Genomic DNA, 17,419 nt, shown 5'->3' on the forward strand with positions numbered 1-17,419 from the left:
CTGGAGAGAAGGCATGGGTGACGTTTTGGGTCAGGACCCTTCTTCAGGCTGAGAGTCAGGGGATGGGGAGACGTAGAGATTGAGAACGGTAAGGTGTGAAAATGACAGATCAAAGCAGACGCTGATCAAAGAAATGTAAAATGGTTGAGGTGGTTTTGGACAGGAACATGGATAGGACTGGTTTGGAGGGAGAGGGGGCAAATGTGGACCTTATGTGGACAGGTGGAGCTAGTCTAAGGAACCAGGGGCCACACAGTCTAAGAATAAAGGGGAGGCCGTTTAAAACTGAGACGAGAAAAATCTTTTTCACCCAGAGAGTTGTGAATTTGTGGAATTCTCTGCCACAGAGGGCAGTGGAGGCCAATTCACTGGATGGATTTAAAAGAGAGTTAGATAGAGCTCTAGGGGCTAGTGGAATCAAGGGATATGGGGTGAAGGAAGGCACGGGTTACTGATTGTGGACGATCAGCCACGATCACATTGAATGGCGGTGCTGGCTCGAAGGGCCAAATGGCCTCCTCCTGCACCTATTGTCTGTGTTTCCAGTGTAAACGGGGCATGGTGGTTAGCATTGGGTAAGTTGGGCTGAGCGGCCCTTTAGTACGCGATGTGACTGTGTGGGTTGAGCAGGTTAGGTGTGTGGGAGACTGTGTCTGAGCTGGACTGGTCAATGGTGGATTAGTGCGGGTGTCAGGGGTTATGGGGAGAAGGCAGGAGAATGGGGTTGGGAGGGAGAGATAGATCAGCCATGATTGAATGGCGGAGTAGACTTGATGGGCCGAATGGCCTAATTGTGCTACTGTCAGTGATGAGCGTGTATCATGGTTGTGTGTGCGAGGGTTGTGTGCGTGCGAGGGCTGTGTGTGGGCGAGGGCTGTGTGTGTGCGAGGGCTGTGTGTGGGCGAGGGCTGTGTGTGTGCGAGGGCTGTGTGTGTGAGGGCTGTGTGTGTGCGAGGGTTGTGTGTGTGCGAGGGTTGTGTGTGCGAGGGCTGTGTGTGCGAGGGCTGTGTGTGGGCGAGGGTTGTGTGTGTGCGAGGGCTGTGTGTGCGAGGGCTGTGTGTGTGCGAGGGCTGTGTGGGCGAGGGCTGTGTGTGTGCGAGGGTTGTGTGTGGGCGAGGGCTGTGTGTGTGCGAGGGTTGTGTGTGTGCGAGGGCTGTGTGTGTGCGAGGGTTGTGTGCGTGCGAGGGCTGTGTGTGTGCGAGGGCTGTGTGTGTGCGAGGGCTGTGTGTGTGCGAGGGTTGTGTGGGCGAGGGCTGTGCGGGCGAGGGTTGTGTGTGTGCGAGGGTTGTGTGTGTGCGAGGGCTGTGTGTGTGTGCGAGGGTTGTGTGTGCGAGGGTTGCTGAGTGGTGAGGGTTGTGTGTGTGCGAGGACTGTGTGTGCGAGGGTTGTGTGTGTGCGAGGGCTGTGTGTGTGTGAGGGCTGTGTGTGTGTGTGCGAGGGCTGTGTGTGGGCGAGGGCTGTGTGCCGCGGGTTCGCTGTGTGTGGGCGAGGGCTGTGTGTGGGCGAGGGTTGTGTGTGCGAGGGCTGTGTGCCGCGGGTTCGCTGTGTGTGTGCGAGGGCTGTGTGTGGGCGAGGGCTGTGTGTGTGCGAAGGTTGTGTGTGTGCGAGGGCTGTGTGTGTGCGAGGGTTGTGTGCGTGCGAGGGCTGTGTGTGTGCGAGGGCTGTGTGTGTGCGAGGGTTGTGTGTGTGCGAGGGTTGTGTGTGGGCGAGGGCTGTGCGGGCGAGGGTTGTGTGTGTGCGAGGGTTGTGTGTGTGCGAGGGCTGTGTGTGTGCGAGGGTTGTGTGTGCGAGGGTTGCTGAGTGGTGAGGGTTGTGTGTGTGCGAGGGCTGTGTGTGTGCGAGGGTTGTGTGTGCGAGGGTTGCTGAGTGGTGAGGGTTGTGTGTGTGCGAGGGCTGTGTGTGCGAGGGCTGTGTGTGTGCGAGGGTTGCTGAGTGGTGAGGGTTGTGTGTGTGCGAGGGCTGTGTGTGTGCGAGGGTTGTGTGTGTGCGAGGGTTGCTGAGTGGTGAGGGTTGTGTGTGTGCGAGGGCTGTGTGTGCGAGGGCTGTGTGCGGGCGAGGGCTATGTGTGCGAGGGCTGTGTGTGTGCGAGGGCTGTGTGTGTGCGAGGGCTGTGCGGGCGAGGGCTGTGTGTGTGCGAGGGCTGTGTGTGTGCGAGGGCTGTGTGTGTGCGAGGGCTGTGTGTGTGCGAGGGCTGTGTGTGTGTGAGGGCTGTGTGTGTGCGAGGGCTGTGCGGGCGAGGGCTGTGCGGGCGAGGGCTGTGTGTGGGCGAGGGTCTGGGGTATAACCGTTGTTGTGTTGTTGTTGTCGCAGGTTCGCTGCAGACTGGCCGGAGTTCCCCTCCCCCCGGGTGCGTGCCCGACGGCCAGTTTGTCCGGCACGGGTCGTTCACCAGCGTCCACAGTGAGGGCGAGTTCATCCCCGAGATGCAGGGGCTAAACGTGAGCTGACCCCCCTCTAACCCTCCCCACCGCCCCCCTCTAACCCTCCCCACCGCCCCCCTCTAACCCTCCCCACTGCCCCCCTCTAAACCCCCCACCGCCCCCCTCTAACCCTCCCCACTGCCCCCCTCTAACCCTCCCCACCGCCCCCCTCTAACCCTCCCCACTGCCCCCCTCTAACCCTCCCCACCGCCCCCCTCTAACCCTCCCCACCGCCCCCCTCTAACCCTCCCCACCGCCCCCCTCTAACCCTCCCCACCGCCCCCCTCTAACCCTCCCCACTGCCCCCCTCTAACCCTCCCCACCGCCCCCCTCTAACCCTCCCCACTGCCCCCCTCTAAACCCCCCACCGCCCCCCTCTAACCCTCCCCACTGCCCCCCTCTAAACCCCCCACCGCCCCCCTCTAACCCTCCCCACTGCCCCCCTCTAAACCCCCCACCGCCCCCCTCTAACCCTCCCCACTGCCCCCCTCTAAACCCCCCACCGCCCCCCTCTAACCCTCCCCACTGCCCCCCTCTAACCCTCCCACCGCCCCCCTCTAACCCTCCCCACTGACACCCCCTCTAACCCTCCCCACCGACCCCCTCTAACCCTCCCCACCGCCCCCCTCTAAACCCCCCACCGCCCCCCTCTAACCCTCCCCACCGACCCCCTCTAACCCTCCCCACCGCCCCCCTCTAACCCTCCCACCGACCCCCTCTAACCCTCCCCACTGACACCCCCCTCTAACCCTCCCCACTCACCCCCCCTCTAACCCTCCCCACCGACCCCCTCTAAACCCCCCACCGCCCCCCTCTAACCCTCCCCACTCACCCCCCCCTCTAACCCTCCCCACCAACCCCCCTCTAACCCTCCCCACCGCCCCCCTCTAACCCTCCCCACCGACCCCCTCTAACCCTCCCCACCAACCCCCCTCTAACCCTCCCCACTCACCCCCCCCTCTAACCCTCCCCACTCACCCCCCCCTCTAACCCCCCCCTCTAACCCTCCCCACCAACCCCCCTCTAACCCTCCCCACCGACCCCCTCTAACCCTCCCCACCAACCCCCCTCTAACCCTCCCCACTCACCCCCCCCTCTAACCCTCCCCACTCACCCCCCCCTCTAACCCCCCCCTCTAACCCTCCCCACCAACCCCCCTCTAACCCTCCCCACTGACACCCCCTCTAACCCTCCCCACCGCCCCCCCTCCCCACTGACCGGACATGCGACCCCATGCGACCCCGTGCTGACCGCGCCCCGACCCCACGCAGATCCGCTGACCCCCGATCCCGCGCTGACCCCCGATCCTGCACTGACCCCCGATCCCGCGCTGACCCCCGATCCCGCGCTGACCCTCGATCCCGCGCTGACCCCCGATCCCACACTGACTTCCGATCCCGCACTGACCCCCCATCCCGCACTGACCACCGTGCTGACCCCTGACCCCCGACCCTATGCTGACACCTGGCCCCGCGCCGACCCAACCTGTTGAACGTTGACCTTGTGGACGTCACTGATGCCGTCACATCGAGGAGGGATCTCCTTGGTCAGAGGGTGGTGAATCTGTGGGATACATCGCCACAGGATGGGTGGTCACGGTGGCGCAGCGGGTAGAGTTGCCGCCTCACAGCGCCGGAGACCCGGGTTCCATCCCGACTACGGGCGCTGTCTGTACGGAGTTTGTACGTTCTCCCCGTGACCTGCGTGGGTTTTCTCAGAGATCTTCGGTTTCCTCCCACACTCCAAAGACGTGCAGGTTTGTAGGTTAATTGGCTGGGCAAATGTAAAAATTGTCCCCAGTGTGTGTAGGATAGTGTTAGTGTGCGGGGATCGCTGGTCGGCGCGAACCCGGTGGGCCGAAAGGGCCTGTTTCCGCGCTGTATCTCTAAACTAAAACTAGAACACAGGGTCAGGAGATGCAGACATTTCGAAACATAGAAAACAGGTGCAGGAGGAGGCCATTCGGCCCTTCGACCCAGCACCGCCATTCAATGTGATCATGGCTGATCATTCTCAATCAGTAACCCGTTCCTGCCTTCCCCCCATATCCTTTGATTCCGTTAGCCCAAAGAGTTAAATCTAACTCTCTCTTGAATACATCCAGTGAATTGGCCTCCACTGCCTTCTGTGGCAGAGAATTCATAGAAACATAGAAAATAGGTGCAGGAGGAGGCCATTTGGGGCTTCGATCCAGCACCGCCATTCATTGTGATCACGGCTGATCATCCACAATCAGTACCCCGTGCCTGCCTTCTCCCCTTTCTCTCCTATCTCGTTGACCTGATGGTGTGTTTGTTGTCGTCTGTGTTGAAGCTGATGTTGCTGCTGTACGTTTGCCGTTGTTTCTGGTTACAGGTGCTGGACCCTTACAGCAGTGCTGAAGCCTCTCTGTCTGGAAGTTGCCAATCATTGGATAGATCAATAGACAGGTAGGTGGGAGGTACAGAGCGTGCAAACGTGGCGGTGGAATTCATCGCCACTGACCGCTGTGGAATCTGTGGCTGTTTCCACAATAGACAGTAGGTGCAGGAGGAGGCCATTCGGCCCTTCGAGCCAGCACCGCCATTCAATGTGATCATGGCTGATCATTCTCAATCAGTACCCCGTTCCTGCCTTCTCCCCATACCCCCTGACTCCGCTACCTTTAAGAGCTCTATCTAACTCTCTCTTGAAAGCATCCAGAGAATTGGCCTCCACTGCCTTCTGAGGCAGAGAATTCCACAGATTCACAACTCTCTGACTGAAAAAGTTATTCCTCATCTCCGTTCTAAATGGCCTATCCCTTATTCTTAAACTAGTGGGAGAGTCTAGGACCAGAGGGCACAGCCTCAGAATTAAAGGACGTTCCTGTAGGAAGGAGATGAGGAGGAATGTCTTTAGTCAGAGGGTGGTGAATCTGTGGAATTCTTTGTCACAGACGGCTGTGGAGGCCACAAGTCAGTGGGTATTTTAAAGGCAGAGATAGATAGATTGTTGATTAGTGCGGGTGTCAGGGGTTATGGGGAGAAGGCAGGAGAATGGGGTTAGGGGGGAGAGATAGATCAGCCACGATTGAATGGCGGGGTAGACTTGATGGGCCGAATGGCCTAATTCAGCTCCTGTTCCTTATGATCTAAGCACACACCTCTAGATTCAGTTTCAGTTCAGTTTATTGTCACGTGTACCGAGGTACAGTGAAAAGCTTTTGTTGCGTGCTAACCAGTCAGCGGAAAGACAACACATGATTACAATCGAGCCGTCCACAGTGTCCAGATACATGATAAGGGAATAACGTTCAGTGCAAGGTAAAGCCAGCAAAGTCCGATCAAGGATAGTCCAAGGGTCTCCAATGAGGTAGATAGTAGTTCGGCACTGCTCTCTGGTTGTGGTGGGATGGTTCAGTTGCCTGATAACAGCCGGGCAGAAACTGTCCCTGAATCTGGAGGTGTGCGTTTTCACATCGGGGATAGACAGTTTCTTCCCGGCTGTTATCAGGCAACTGAACCGTCCTCTCACCAACTAGAGAGCGATCCTGACCTCCCATCTACCTAAGAAAGACAAAAATGCTGAAGTAACTCAGCTGTTCGAACAACATCTCTGGAGTAAAAGAATGGGTGACGTTTTGGGACAGGATCCTTCTTCACCTGTCCCAAATCCAAACGTGCTGTCTGTGTGGAGTTTGTACGTTCTCCCTGTGACCACGTGGGCTTTCCCCGGGTGCTCCGGTTTCCTACCACATCCCAAAGACGTGCGGGTTTGTGGGTTAATCGGCCCCTCTGTGAATCGCCCCCTCGTGTGCAGGGAGTGGAGGAGAAAGTAGGACAACACAGAACTAGTGGGAACGGGTGGTCGATGGTGGGCGTGGACCCGGTGGGCCGAAGGGCCTGTCTCCATGCTGTATCTTTCAACTTAAGATAGAAACATAGAAAATAGGTGCAGGAGGAGGCCATTTGACCCTTCGAGCCAGCACCGCCATTCATTGTGATCATGGCTGATTATCCACAATCAGTAACCCGTGCCTGCCTTCTCCCCATATCCCTTGATTCCACTAGCCCTAAGAGCTAAGTCTAACTCTCTCTTCAAAACATATTTTGGATCAATTTCTAGAAGTGCATTACTGAAGGATTTGAAATGTCATCTGCGGTTTTAAAAATCTTTCTTTCTTTTCTCAAATCCCAGCCCGTCGTACAGCCAGGTGGGACTTGCCAACAGTTATCCTGATGACTGCTTCAGCTTCCCAGGTAGGAGTTTCAATCACCTGTGTGTTCAGTCAAGTCAAGTCAAATTTATTTGTCACATACACATACACGATGTGCAGTGAAATGAAAGTGGCAATGCCTGCGGGTTGTGCACAAAAAGAGGTGAGAGGGGCAAAGTTTCAAGGAGATGTGGACTGGGGTAGCTGGGACATTGTGGGCCGGTGTGGGCAAGTTGGGCCGAAGGGCCAGTTTCCACACTGTATCACTCTGTGACTCTCTAACTAACATCGTTGGAATGAAGACTGTGGAAACATTTAGTCGACAGACTTGGAAAGAGATTTGTAATTTCACTTCCCTTCAGCAGTAAGACAAAAGGGAAGTGAAGGTTTTCCATGGTAGGTAGTGGTTAGAAACTGCCGAGGCGTGACATGAATCCAGTGCAAGATGTTTACTTTAGGGGTGGCACGGTGGCGCAGCGGTAGAGTTGCTGCCTCACAGCGCCAGAGACCCGGGTTCCATCCTGACCACGGGTGCTGTCTGTACGGAGTTTGTACGTTCTCCCCGTGACCTGCGTGGGTTTTCTCCGGGTGCTCCGGTTTCCTCCCAAATCCCACAGACTGGCAGGTTTGTAGGTTAATTCACATGTCCCTAGTCTATGTAGGATAGCGTTCGTGTACGCTATTGGTGATCGCTGGTCAGCACGGGCTCGGTTGGCCAGAGTTAGGGTTGCCAACTTCCTCCCACCGAAATAAGGGACAAGGTGACTTCACCGCCCCGTGCCCCACATGACCTCACCCAGCCAGCGGCCACGTGCTCCCGCTCCACCAATAGCGGCCGCCCAGGTACGGAGGCGGGTTGCAACACCACCTCCGTTAGGCGGCGCCCGGGGCTCTGGACCTACAGCGTCCGGGCCTACAGCGTCCGGGCCTACATCGTCCGGGCCTACAGCGTCCGGGCCTACAGCGTCCGGGCCTACAGCGCCCCTTGGGCCTAATATGGAACAAGGTCGGTCCCGTACGGGACAAACAAATTTAGCCCAAAATTTGCGATGTCCCGGCTAATACGGGACATTTGGCAACCCGAGCTGAAGGGCCTGTTTCTGGGCTGTATCTCTAAACTAAACTATGTATTGGTGGGAGATTGGTGTCAGGGGAGAAGGCAGGAGAATGGGGTTGTGAAGGAAAGTTAAATCAGCCGTGATTGAATGGCGGAGTAGACCTGATGGGCCGAATGGCCTAATTCTGCTCCTATCACTGACGAAGTTATGAACATATTTCATCTTATCATATCATGTCTTATCTTATCTGTTTGTTTGTGATACAATGTGATAGAAAGACTGGAGCGACTAGGTTTGTATACTCTGGAATTTAGAAGGATGAGAGGGGATCTTATCGAAACATATAAGGGGTTGGACACATTAGAGGCAGGAAACATGTTCCCAATGTTGGGGGAGTCCAGAACAAGGGGCCACAGTTTAAGAATAAGGGGTCGGCCATTTAGAACGGAGATGGGGAAAAACTCTTTCAGTCAGAGACTTGTGAATCTGTGGAATTCTCTGCCTCAGAAGGCAGTGGAGGCCAATTCTCTGAATGCATTCAAGAGAGAGCTAGATAGAGCTCTTAAGGATAGCGGAGTCAGGGGGTATGGGGAGAAGGCAGGAACGGGGTACTGATTGAGAATGATCAGCCATGATCACATTCGGTGCTGGCTCGAAGGGCCGAATGGCCTCCTCCTGCACCTATTGTCTATTGTCTAATGCATTGATTATTAAGCTGTCAGACGCTGGCTCATCACCATGTTGTTTGCCCTTGCAGATCATTCTAAATACTCGTACGAAAGGGCAGGGAAAGGAGGCACGTACCCACGACAGTTTGGGTTTTCAAATCAGGGCAAGGACTACAGTGATGGTCAGTGTAACGACAGGTCGGCCTGACATCCAACTTGTTTAGTCTGGTTTCGTTTCGAGATGCAGCAACCTGTCCCATCCATGTACCTGTCCAAGTTATTTATTCACAAAATGCTGGAGTAACTCAGCAGGTCAGGCAGCATCTCGGGAGAGAAGGAATGGGTGACGTTTCGGGTCGAGACCCTTCTTCAGACTGTGATTTTACACTACGATTTCTCCTACCTGTCCAAGTTGTTCACAAACGTTATATCTGAGGAAGATAGATAGTTTGATACATATGAATATTAAACACTCTGGATGGTTGGAACGCTGATATTAAGTGATTATGGCTTCACCAGTGACTACAGGTTTAAAGGACTCAGACAGAGTCACACAGTGATACAGTGTGGAAACAGGCCCTTCGGCCCAACTCGCCCACACCGGCCAACAATGTCCCAGCTACACTAGTCCCACTTGCCTGCGCTTGGTCCGTATCCCTCCAAACCTGTCCTATCCATGTATCTGTCCAACTGTTTATTAAATGATGGGATAGTCCCAGCCTCAACTACCTCCTCTGGCAGCTCGTTCCATACACCCACCACCCTCTGTGTGAAAAAGATACCCCTCGGGTTCCTATTAAATCTTTTCCCCTTCACCTTGAACCTATGTCCTCTGGTCCTCGATTCCCCTACTCTGGACAAGAGACTCTGTGCTTCTACCCGATCTATTCCTCTCATGATCTTGTACACCTCTATAAGATCTCCCCTCATCCTCCTGCGCTCCATGGAATAGAGACCCAGCCTGCTCAACCTCTCCCTGTAGCTCAGATCCTCGAGTCCTCATTGTTCAAAAGGGCGCAGGCTTAAGGTGAGAGGGGAGAGATTTAAGATCATGTCAATGTCACCAACAACTTCTCCTGGGCTAGCCATATTGAAGCAAGGACCAAGGAAACACATCAACCCCTCCAGTTCCTTGGAAGGTTTAGGAAGATCAGCGTGTCCCCAACAACTCTCACCAACTTCTACAGATGCACCATGGAAACCATCTTATCAGGATACATCCCAGCATGGTTTGGGAACAGCTCCATCCATGACTCGTAAGCAATTGCAGTGAGTTGTGGACACAGCCCAGACCATCACACGAACCAACCTCCCTTCCATCGAGACGGAAGAAGGGTCTCGACCCGAAACGTCACCCATTCCTTCTCTCCTGCGATGCTGCCTGACCTGCTGAATTACTCCAGCATTTTGTGAATAAATACCTTCGATTTGTACCAGCATCTGCAGTTATTTTCTTACAATATCCATTGGCTCCATTTATACCTTGGTATAAATGTAAAAATTGTCCCTAGTCAAGTCAAGTCAATTTTATTTGTATAGCACATTTAAAAACAACCCACGTTGACCAAAGTGCTGTACATCAGTTCAGGTACTAAGAACGAACATACAATGGCATACAAACATAACAGCACGTACATAAACACTTCACAGCGCCCCCTCAGAGGGCCTCAAACGCTAGGGAGTAGAAATAGGTTTTGAGCCTGGACTTAAAGGAGTCGATGGAGTGTGTGTGTGGGTGTAGGATAGTGTTAGTGTGCGGGGATCGCTGGTTGGTACGTACCTGGTGGGCCGAAGGGCCTGTTTCCGTGCTGTATCTCTGAACTAAACCAAACTAATAAACTAAACTCGAACTCAAACGAAAGTCTAAAGCCAGCGCTTGGTATCCATGCGGAATGTGAGCTTCGTTTTATTAGTCGTTAGCTGGGACCCCTTGGGCTCAAACCTCTCCTGCAGGCCCGGCAACCCTCCCCCAACTGACGACACTCACCCACTCCTTCCCCCCCCTCAACTCCCCCAGGGCCGGGGGCGGGCGAGGGGGGGGAGAGGGAGCCACTGGCCCCGGGCGGGCAGCAACAGGAGAGCTCTCTCCCCCCCCCCTCATTGGCCGCCACTCCCGTCACTCGGACGGGTCTTTCCCCCCCCCTCATTGGCCGCCACTCCCGTCACTCGGACGGTTCTTCCCCTCCCCCCCCCACATTGGCTGCCACTCCCGTCACTCGGATGAGTCCTGCCCCTCCCCCCCCTCCGAGCGGTAACCCTCCCTCGACTGCGTTGGCGCGGATGCGGCGGCCATCTTAAGTTATATTGGATCAACGGGCCCCAACTCCGCACGCGAGGGCGCGTTGGGGTCCCATTGTGATGTCAAACACGCGGCAGGAGAAAGTCAGGACTCGCGGACCCCACGTATGGGGTGGGGGGGGGGGGGGGGGGGGGAGGGAGGGGGAGGTGGCAGGGGCCAATCAAATTTATTAAAGTTTAAAAAGTGAATAACAACCATTTGAAGGGCAGGCCGATGTTGAGTGAGGTGGGCCTAAAATTGTTGCGCTGTCGTGTACCGTATCTCGGCCAGGCACAAACGTACAAGATGAGAGTTTTTGTAACGCACAATTTTTTCTTTCAGGGAGGAGGACGTTGCCGCGGAGTTTCGTCCATCAGGAGAACCTTTTCCAACTGGTGCCGTCCATCCGGTCACAGAGATACAGTGGTGACAGTGTAGGGGACACACTGCAGCCAGAGGACAACTGGACCATTCAGTGGAGCGAGGAGGACAAGACCTGCCCGAACGTCCACGACAACCATCTCACCTCAGCGTGTACGTATAGGAGAGTTAGGAACAGGGGACGCACAACGAGATCTGGGTGTCCTAGTGCACCAGTCACTGAAAGGAAGCATGCAGGTACAGCAGGCAGTGAAGAAAGGCAATGGAATGTTGGCCTTCATAACAAGAGGAGTTGAGTATAGGAGCAAAGAGGTCCTTCTGCAGTTGTACAGGGCCCTAGTGAGACCGCACCTGGAGTACTGTGTGCAGTTTTGGTCTCCAAATTTGAGGGAGGATATTCTTGCTATTGAGGGCGTGCAGCGTAGGTTTACTAGGTTAATTCCCGGAATGGCGGGACTATCATATGTTGAAAGACTGGAGCGACTAGGCTTGTATACACTGGAATTTAGAAGGATGAGAGGTGATATTATCGAAACGTATAAGATTATTAAGGGGTTGGACACGTTAGAGGCAGGAAACATGTTCCCAATGTTGGGGGAGTCCAGAACAAGGGGCCACAGTTGAAGAATAAGAGGTAGGCCATTTAGAACGGAGATGAGGAAAAACCTTTTCAGTCAGAGAGTTGTGAATCTGTGGAATTCTCTGCCTCAGAAGGCAGTGGAGGCCAATTCTCTGAATGCATTCAAGAGAGAGCTGGATAGAGCTCTTAAGGATAGAGGAGTCAGAGGGTATGGGGAGAAGGCAGGAACGGGGTACTGATTGAGAATGATCAGCCATGATCACATTGAATGGCGGTGCTGGCTCGAAGGGCCGAATGGCCTCCTCCTGCACCTATTGTCTATTGTCTTTTGAGAGAAGAGAGGGGGGCCTCACACAAATCCACCGCACAGTGGAAGGCCTGGACAGAGTGGACCCAACCTCTCCCAGTATCTCAGGCCCTCGAGCTCTGGGCACAAACCTGTAAACCTCTGCGCTCTCTCCAGTTTAATGACGTTGTTCCTTTAGCAGGGTTACCAAAACAGAACCTTCTACTCCAAATGTGGCCCAACCAACATCTTACACAATGGCTTGGGCAGAGTGGATAAAAACATGGAAACATAGAAACATAGAAAATAGGTGCAGGAGAAGGCCATTCGGCCCTTCGAGCCTGCACCGCCATTTATTGTAATCATCTAAAATCAGTACCCCATTCCGGCCTTTTCCCCATCTCCCTTGATTCCGTTAGCCCAAAGAGCTAAAGCAAACTCTCTCTTGAAAACATCCAGTGAATTGGCCTCCACTGCCTTCTGCGGCAGAGAATTCCACAGATTCACAACTCTCTGACTGAAAAAGTTTTTCCTCATCTCACTCCTAAATGGCCTACCCCTTATTCTTAAACTGTGGCCCCTGGTTCTGGACTCCCCCAACATTTTACCTACATCTAGCCTGTCCAATCCTTTAAGAATTTTATATGTTTCTATAAGATCCCCTCTCATCTGTTTAAATTCCAGCGAATACAAGCCCAGTCGACCCATTCTTTCATCATATGTCAGTCCCGCCATCCCGGGGTTTAACCTGGTGAATCTACGCTGCACTGCCTCAATAGCAATAATGTCCTTCCTCAAATTAGACAGTCACATGGATGAGATGGGACCTTGGTTGGCGTGGGCAAGTTGGGCTGAAGGGCCTGTTTTCACACTTTATGACACTGACCTATTGTACGTGTTTGGACTGATTGTATTTACGCACGCTATTATCTGATCAGTTTGGATAGCACATCAAAGCTTTTCACTGTACCTCGGTACACGTGACCATAATAAACCTAAACACCGTATAGGGTGGAATGGTGGTGCAGCGGGAGAGATGCTGCCTTATGTCGCCAGAGACCTGAGTTCCATCCCGACTACGCGTGCTGTCTGTACGGAGTTTGCACGATCTTATAGAAACGTATAAGATTATTAAGGGGTTGGACACGTTAGAGGCAGGAAACATGTTCCCGATGTTGGGGGAGTCCAGAACAAGGGGCCACAGTTTAAGAATAAGGGGTCGGCCATTTCGAACTGAGATGAGGAAAAACTTTTTCAGTCAGAGAGTTGTGAATCTGTGGAATTCTCTGCCTCAGAAGGCAGTGGAGGCCAATTCTCTGAATGCATTCAAGAGAGAGCTAGATAGAGCTGTTAAGGATAGTGGAGTCAGGGGGTATGGGGAGAAGGCAGGAACAGGGTACTGATTGAGAATGATCAGCGATGATCACATTGAATGGCGGTGCTGGCTCAAAGGGCCGAATGGCCTACTCCTGCACCTATTGTCTATTGTTCTCCCCTTGACCTGCGTGCGTTTTCTCCGAGATCATCGGTTTCCTCCCACACTCCAAAGACGTGCAGGTTTGTAGGTTAATTGGCTTGGTATGAATGTAAAGTCGTCCCGTGTGTGTAGGACAGTGTTAGTGCGCGGGGATCGCTGGTCGGCGCAGGCACGGTGGGCCGAAGGGCCTGTTTCCGCGCGGTATCTCTGAAACTAAAACTAAAGCTGGATGTTTTGACCTTGCCTCTGACAGCACCGACAGCTCCAGTCAACTGGAGACTGGGGAGGTTTCTGGGTCGGGGAGCGTTTGGAGAAGTCTACCTCTGCTACGATGCCGACACGGGGAGAGAGCTGGCTGTCAAACGGGTGGCCTTCGACCCCGACTGCCAAGAAACCAGCAAGGTGGGTGACCGAGCCAACATCGCCCCACCTCACACCCTCCACGTAGACCCACAATGCCGGAGTAACTCAGTGGGTCAGGCAGCATCTGTGGAGAACATGGATAGGTGACGTTTCACAGAGTGCTGGAGTAACTCAGTGGGTCAGGCAGCATCTGTGGAGAACATGGATAGGTGACGTTTCACAGAGTGCTGGAGTAACTCAGCGGGTCAGGCAGCATCTGTGGAGAACATGGATAGGTGACGTTTCAGGTCGAGACCCTTCTACACCTATTATGAACCCACTGACTCCTCTAGCTATCTAAAAGTAATTCCACATCATTCTTGGACTTTTTTTTTTGCTTCCAAGATGGCGCCCAACCTAGGCAACTATTTACGTGCTAGCATCAGGAGCAGATCTACAATCATAAGGCCATAAAGGATAGGAGCAGAATAGGTCCATTATGTCTACTCCGCCATTCAATCATGGCTGATCTATCTCTCCCTCCTAACCCCATTCTCCTGCCTTCTCCCCACAACCCCTGACACCCGCACTGATCAACAATCTATCCATCTCTGCCTTAGAAATATCCACTGACTTGTGGCCTCCACAGCCGTCTGTGGCGAAGAATCCCACAGATTCACCACCCTCTGACTAAAGAAATATCACATATTACAATCGCCCCCATGAATCTCTACTCCTGCAACATTTCTTACTTTAATTTTGATCTTCTTAGACTCCAGATCTGTAAGTGTGAAAACGCACACCTCCAGATTCAGGGACTGTTTCTTCCCGGCTGTTATCAGGCAACCGAACCGTCCCACCACAACCAGAGAGCAGTGCTGAACTACTATCTACCTCATTGGTGACCCTCGGACTTTCCTTGATCGGACTTTGCTGGCTTTACCTTGCACTAAACGTTATTCCCTTATCATGTATCTGTACACTGTGGACGGCTCGATTGTAATCGTGTGTTGTCTTTCCGCTTACTGGATAGCACGCAACACAAGTTGTTCACTGTATAAGGGCAGTCACGGTGGCGCAGCGGTAGAGTTGCCGCCTTACAGCGAATGCAGCGCCGGAGACCCGGGTTCCACCCTAAATGAGCATCCTTTAATTCTGAGGCTGTGCCCTCTGGTCCTAGACTCTCCCACTAGTGGAAACATCCTCTCCACATCCACTCTATCCAGGCCGCTCACTATTCTGTACGTTTCAATGAGGTCCCCCCTCATCCTTCTAAACTCCAGCGAGTACAGGCCCAGTGCAGTCATTCCATTCTCCCATCTTGCCTAACAGAGGGGGGGGGGGGTCATAAGATCACAAGGTCATAAGTGAGAGGAGCAGAATTAGGCCATTCGGCCCATCAAGTCTACTCCGCCATTCAATCACGGCTGATCTATCTCTCCCTCCAACCCCATTCTCCTGCGTTCTCCCCATAACCCCTGACACCCGCACTAATCAAGAATCTATTAGGGCGGTCACGGTGGCGCAGCGGTAGAGTTGCTGCCTTACAGCGAATGCAGCGCTGGAAACCCGGGTTCCATCCCGACTACGGGCGCCGTCTGTACGGAGTTTGTACGTTCTCCCCGTGACCTGCGTGGGTTTTCTCCAAGATCTTCGGTTTCCTCCCACACTCCAAAGACGTGCAGGTTTGTAGGTTAATTGGCTCGGTAAATGTACAAATTGTCCCTAGTGGGTGTAGGATAGTGTCAGTGTGCGGGGATCGCTGGTCGGCGTGGAACCGGTGGACCGAAGGGCCTGTTTCCACGCTGTATCTCTAACCTAAACTAAACTAAACTAAACTAAAACGTGACAATACACTAAACTGAACTGAACTGATGTTGCCAGCTGTTGAGAACAAAACCATGCCAATCACCGGCGCAGCGGGTAGAGCTGCTGCTTCACAGCGCCAGAGACCCAGGTTCCATCCTGACCTCGGGCGCTGTCTGTGTGGAGTTTGCACGCTCTACCCGTGACCGCGTGGGTTTCCTCCGGGTGCTCCGGTTTCCTCCCACATCCCAAAGACGTGCGGGTTTGTAAGTCGAGCAGTACCCAGAGTCGGGGAATCGAGAAGCAGAGGACATGGGTTTAAGGTGGGAGGGGAAAGATTTAATAAGAACCTGAGGGGCAACCTTTTAGCACAGAGGGTGGTGGGCGTATGGAACGAGATGCTGGAGGAGGTAGTTGGGGCAGGGACTATGACAGCATTTAAAAGACTAGAGAGCAGAGGTGAGCGGGGCAAAGTTTAAAGGAGATAACTGCTATACCGACATTTAGAAACACATAGGAACATCGAAACAGAAAATAGGTGCAGGAGGAGGCCATTCGGCCCTTTGAGCCAGCACCGCCATTCATTGTGATCACGGCTGATCATCCACAATCAGTACCCCGTGCCTGCCTTCTCCCCATATCCCTTGATTCCACTAGCTCCTAGAGCTCTATCTAACTCTCTTTTAAATTCATCCAGTGAATTGGCCTCCACTGCCCTCTGTGGCAGAGAATTCCACAAATTCACAACTCTCTGGGTGAAAACGTTTTTTCTCACCTCAGTTTTAAATGGCCTCCCCTTTATTCTTAGACTGTGTGTGGCCCCTGGTTCTGGACTCCCCCAACATTGGGAACATTTTTCCTGCATCCAGCTTGTCCAGTCCTTTTATAATTTTATACGTCTCTATAAGATCCCCTCTCATCCTTCCAAACTCCAATGAATACAAGCCCAGTCTTTCCCATCTTTCCTCATATGACAGTCCCGCCATCCCGGGGATTAACCTGGTGAACCTTCTCTGCACTGCCTCAATAGCAATGACGTCCTTCCTCAAATTAGGAGACCAAAACTGTACACAATGCTCCAGATGTGGTCTCACCAAGGTCCTGTACAACTGCAGAAGGACCTCTTTGCTCCTATACTCAAATCTAACAGCAAAAACATTAAAATAAACTGTTAGATAGGTATACAGATAGGAAATGTTAAGAGGGGGATGGGCCAAACGCAGGCAGATGGGACTAGTGTAGATGGGGCATGTTGGCCGGCGTGGGCAAGTTGGGCCGAAGGGCCCATTTCTACGCCATATGATTATTATAATCATAAATGATGAGAATGTTGTTGCTTGAGTAGTGAAATTGTGTCAGGCTTGGATAGAGTGGATGTGGAGAGGATGTTTCCACTAGTGGGAGAGTCTAGGACCAGAGGGCACAGCCTCAGAATTAAAGGACGTTCCTTTAGAAAGGAGATGAGGAGGAGTTTCTTTAGTCAGAGGGTGGTGAATCTGAGGGATTCTTTGCCACAGAAGGCTGTGGAGGCCACAAGTCAGTGGATATGTTTAAGGCAGAGATAGATAGATTGTTGATTAGTGCGGGTGTCAGGGGTTATGGGGAGAAGGCAGGAGAATGGGGTTAGGAGGGAGAGATAGATCAGCCGTGATTGAATGGCAGAGTGGATTTGTTGGGCCGAATGACCCAATTCTTCTCCTATCATAAAAACATAGAAAGTAGGCGCAGGTGCGGGCCATTCGGCCCTTCGAGCCAGCACCGCCATTCAATGTGATCATGGCTGATCATCCACAATCAGTACCCCGTTCCTGCTTTCTCCCCATACCTCCTTGATTCCGTTAGCCCTAAGAGCTAAATCTAACTCTCTCTTGAATAACTGTGAATCTTTTGAATCTTGAATCACTGATGAACTTGGCAACTGGTTAAATATGTTGTTGTTATTCCAG

The 17,419-nt window shown here is 53.2% G+C and overlaps 1 protein-coding gene across 3 annotated transcripts in view; it reads left to right on the forward strand.

The window, feature by feature from the left end:
- Positions 1-17,419, forward strand: part of map3k22 (mitogen-activated protein kinase kinase kinase 22) — a 48,223-nt gene that overhangs the window by 22,988 nt on the left and 7,816 nt on the right. For all 3 annotated transcript variants that reach the window (XM_078398753.1, XM_078398751.1, XM_078398752.1), the window contains 6 exons: positions 2,311-2,438; positions 4,776-4,849; positions 6,579-6,640; positions 8,413-8,505; positions 10,944-11,135; positions 13,579-13,727. In XM_078398753.1, the coding sequence (XP_078254879.1) occupies positions 2,311-2,438; positions 4,776-4,849; positions 6,579-6,640; positions 8,413-8,505; positions 10,944-11,135; positions 13,579-13,727 (698 nt within the window). The remainder of the gene's footprint in view (positions 1-2,310; positions 2,439-4,775; positions 4,850-6,578; positions 6,641-8,412; positions 8,506-10,943; positions 11,136-13,578; positions 13,728-17,419) is intronic.

This window comes from Rhinoraja longicauda, chromosome 4 (genome assembly GCF_053455715.1).
Source record: "Rhinoraja longicauda isolate Sanriku21f chromosome 4, sRhiLon1.1, whole genome shotgun sequence".
NCBI lineage: Eukaryota > Metazoa > Chordata > Chondrichthyes > Rajiformes > Arhynchobatidae > Rhinoraja > Rhinoraja longicauda.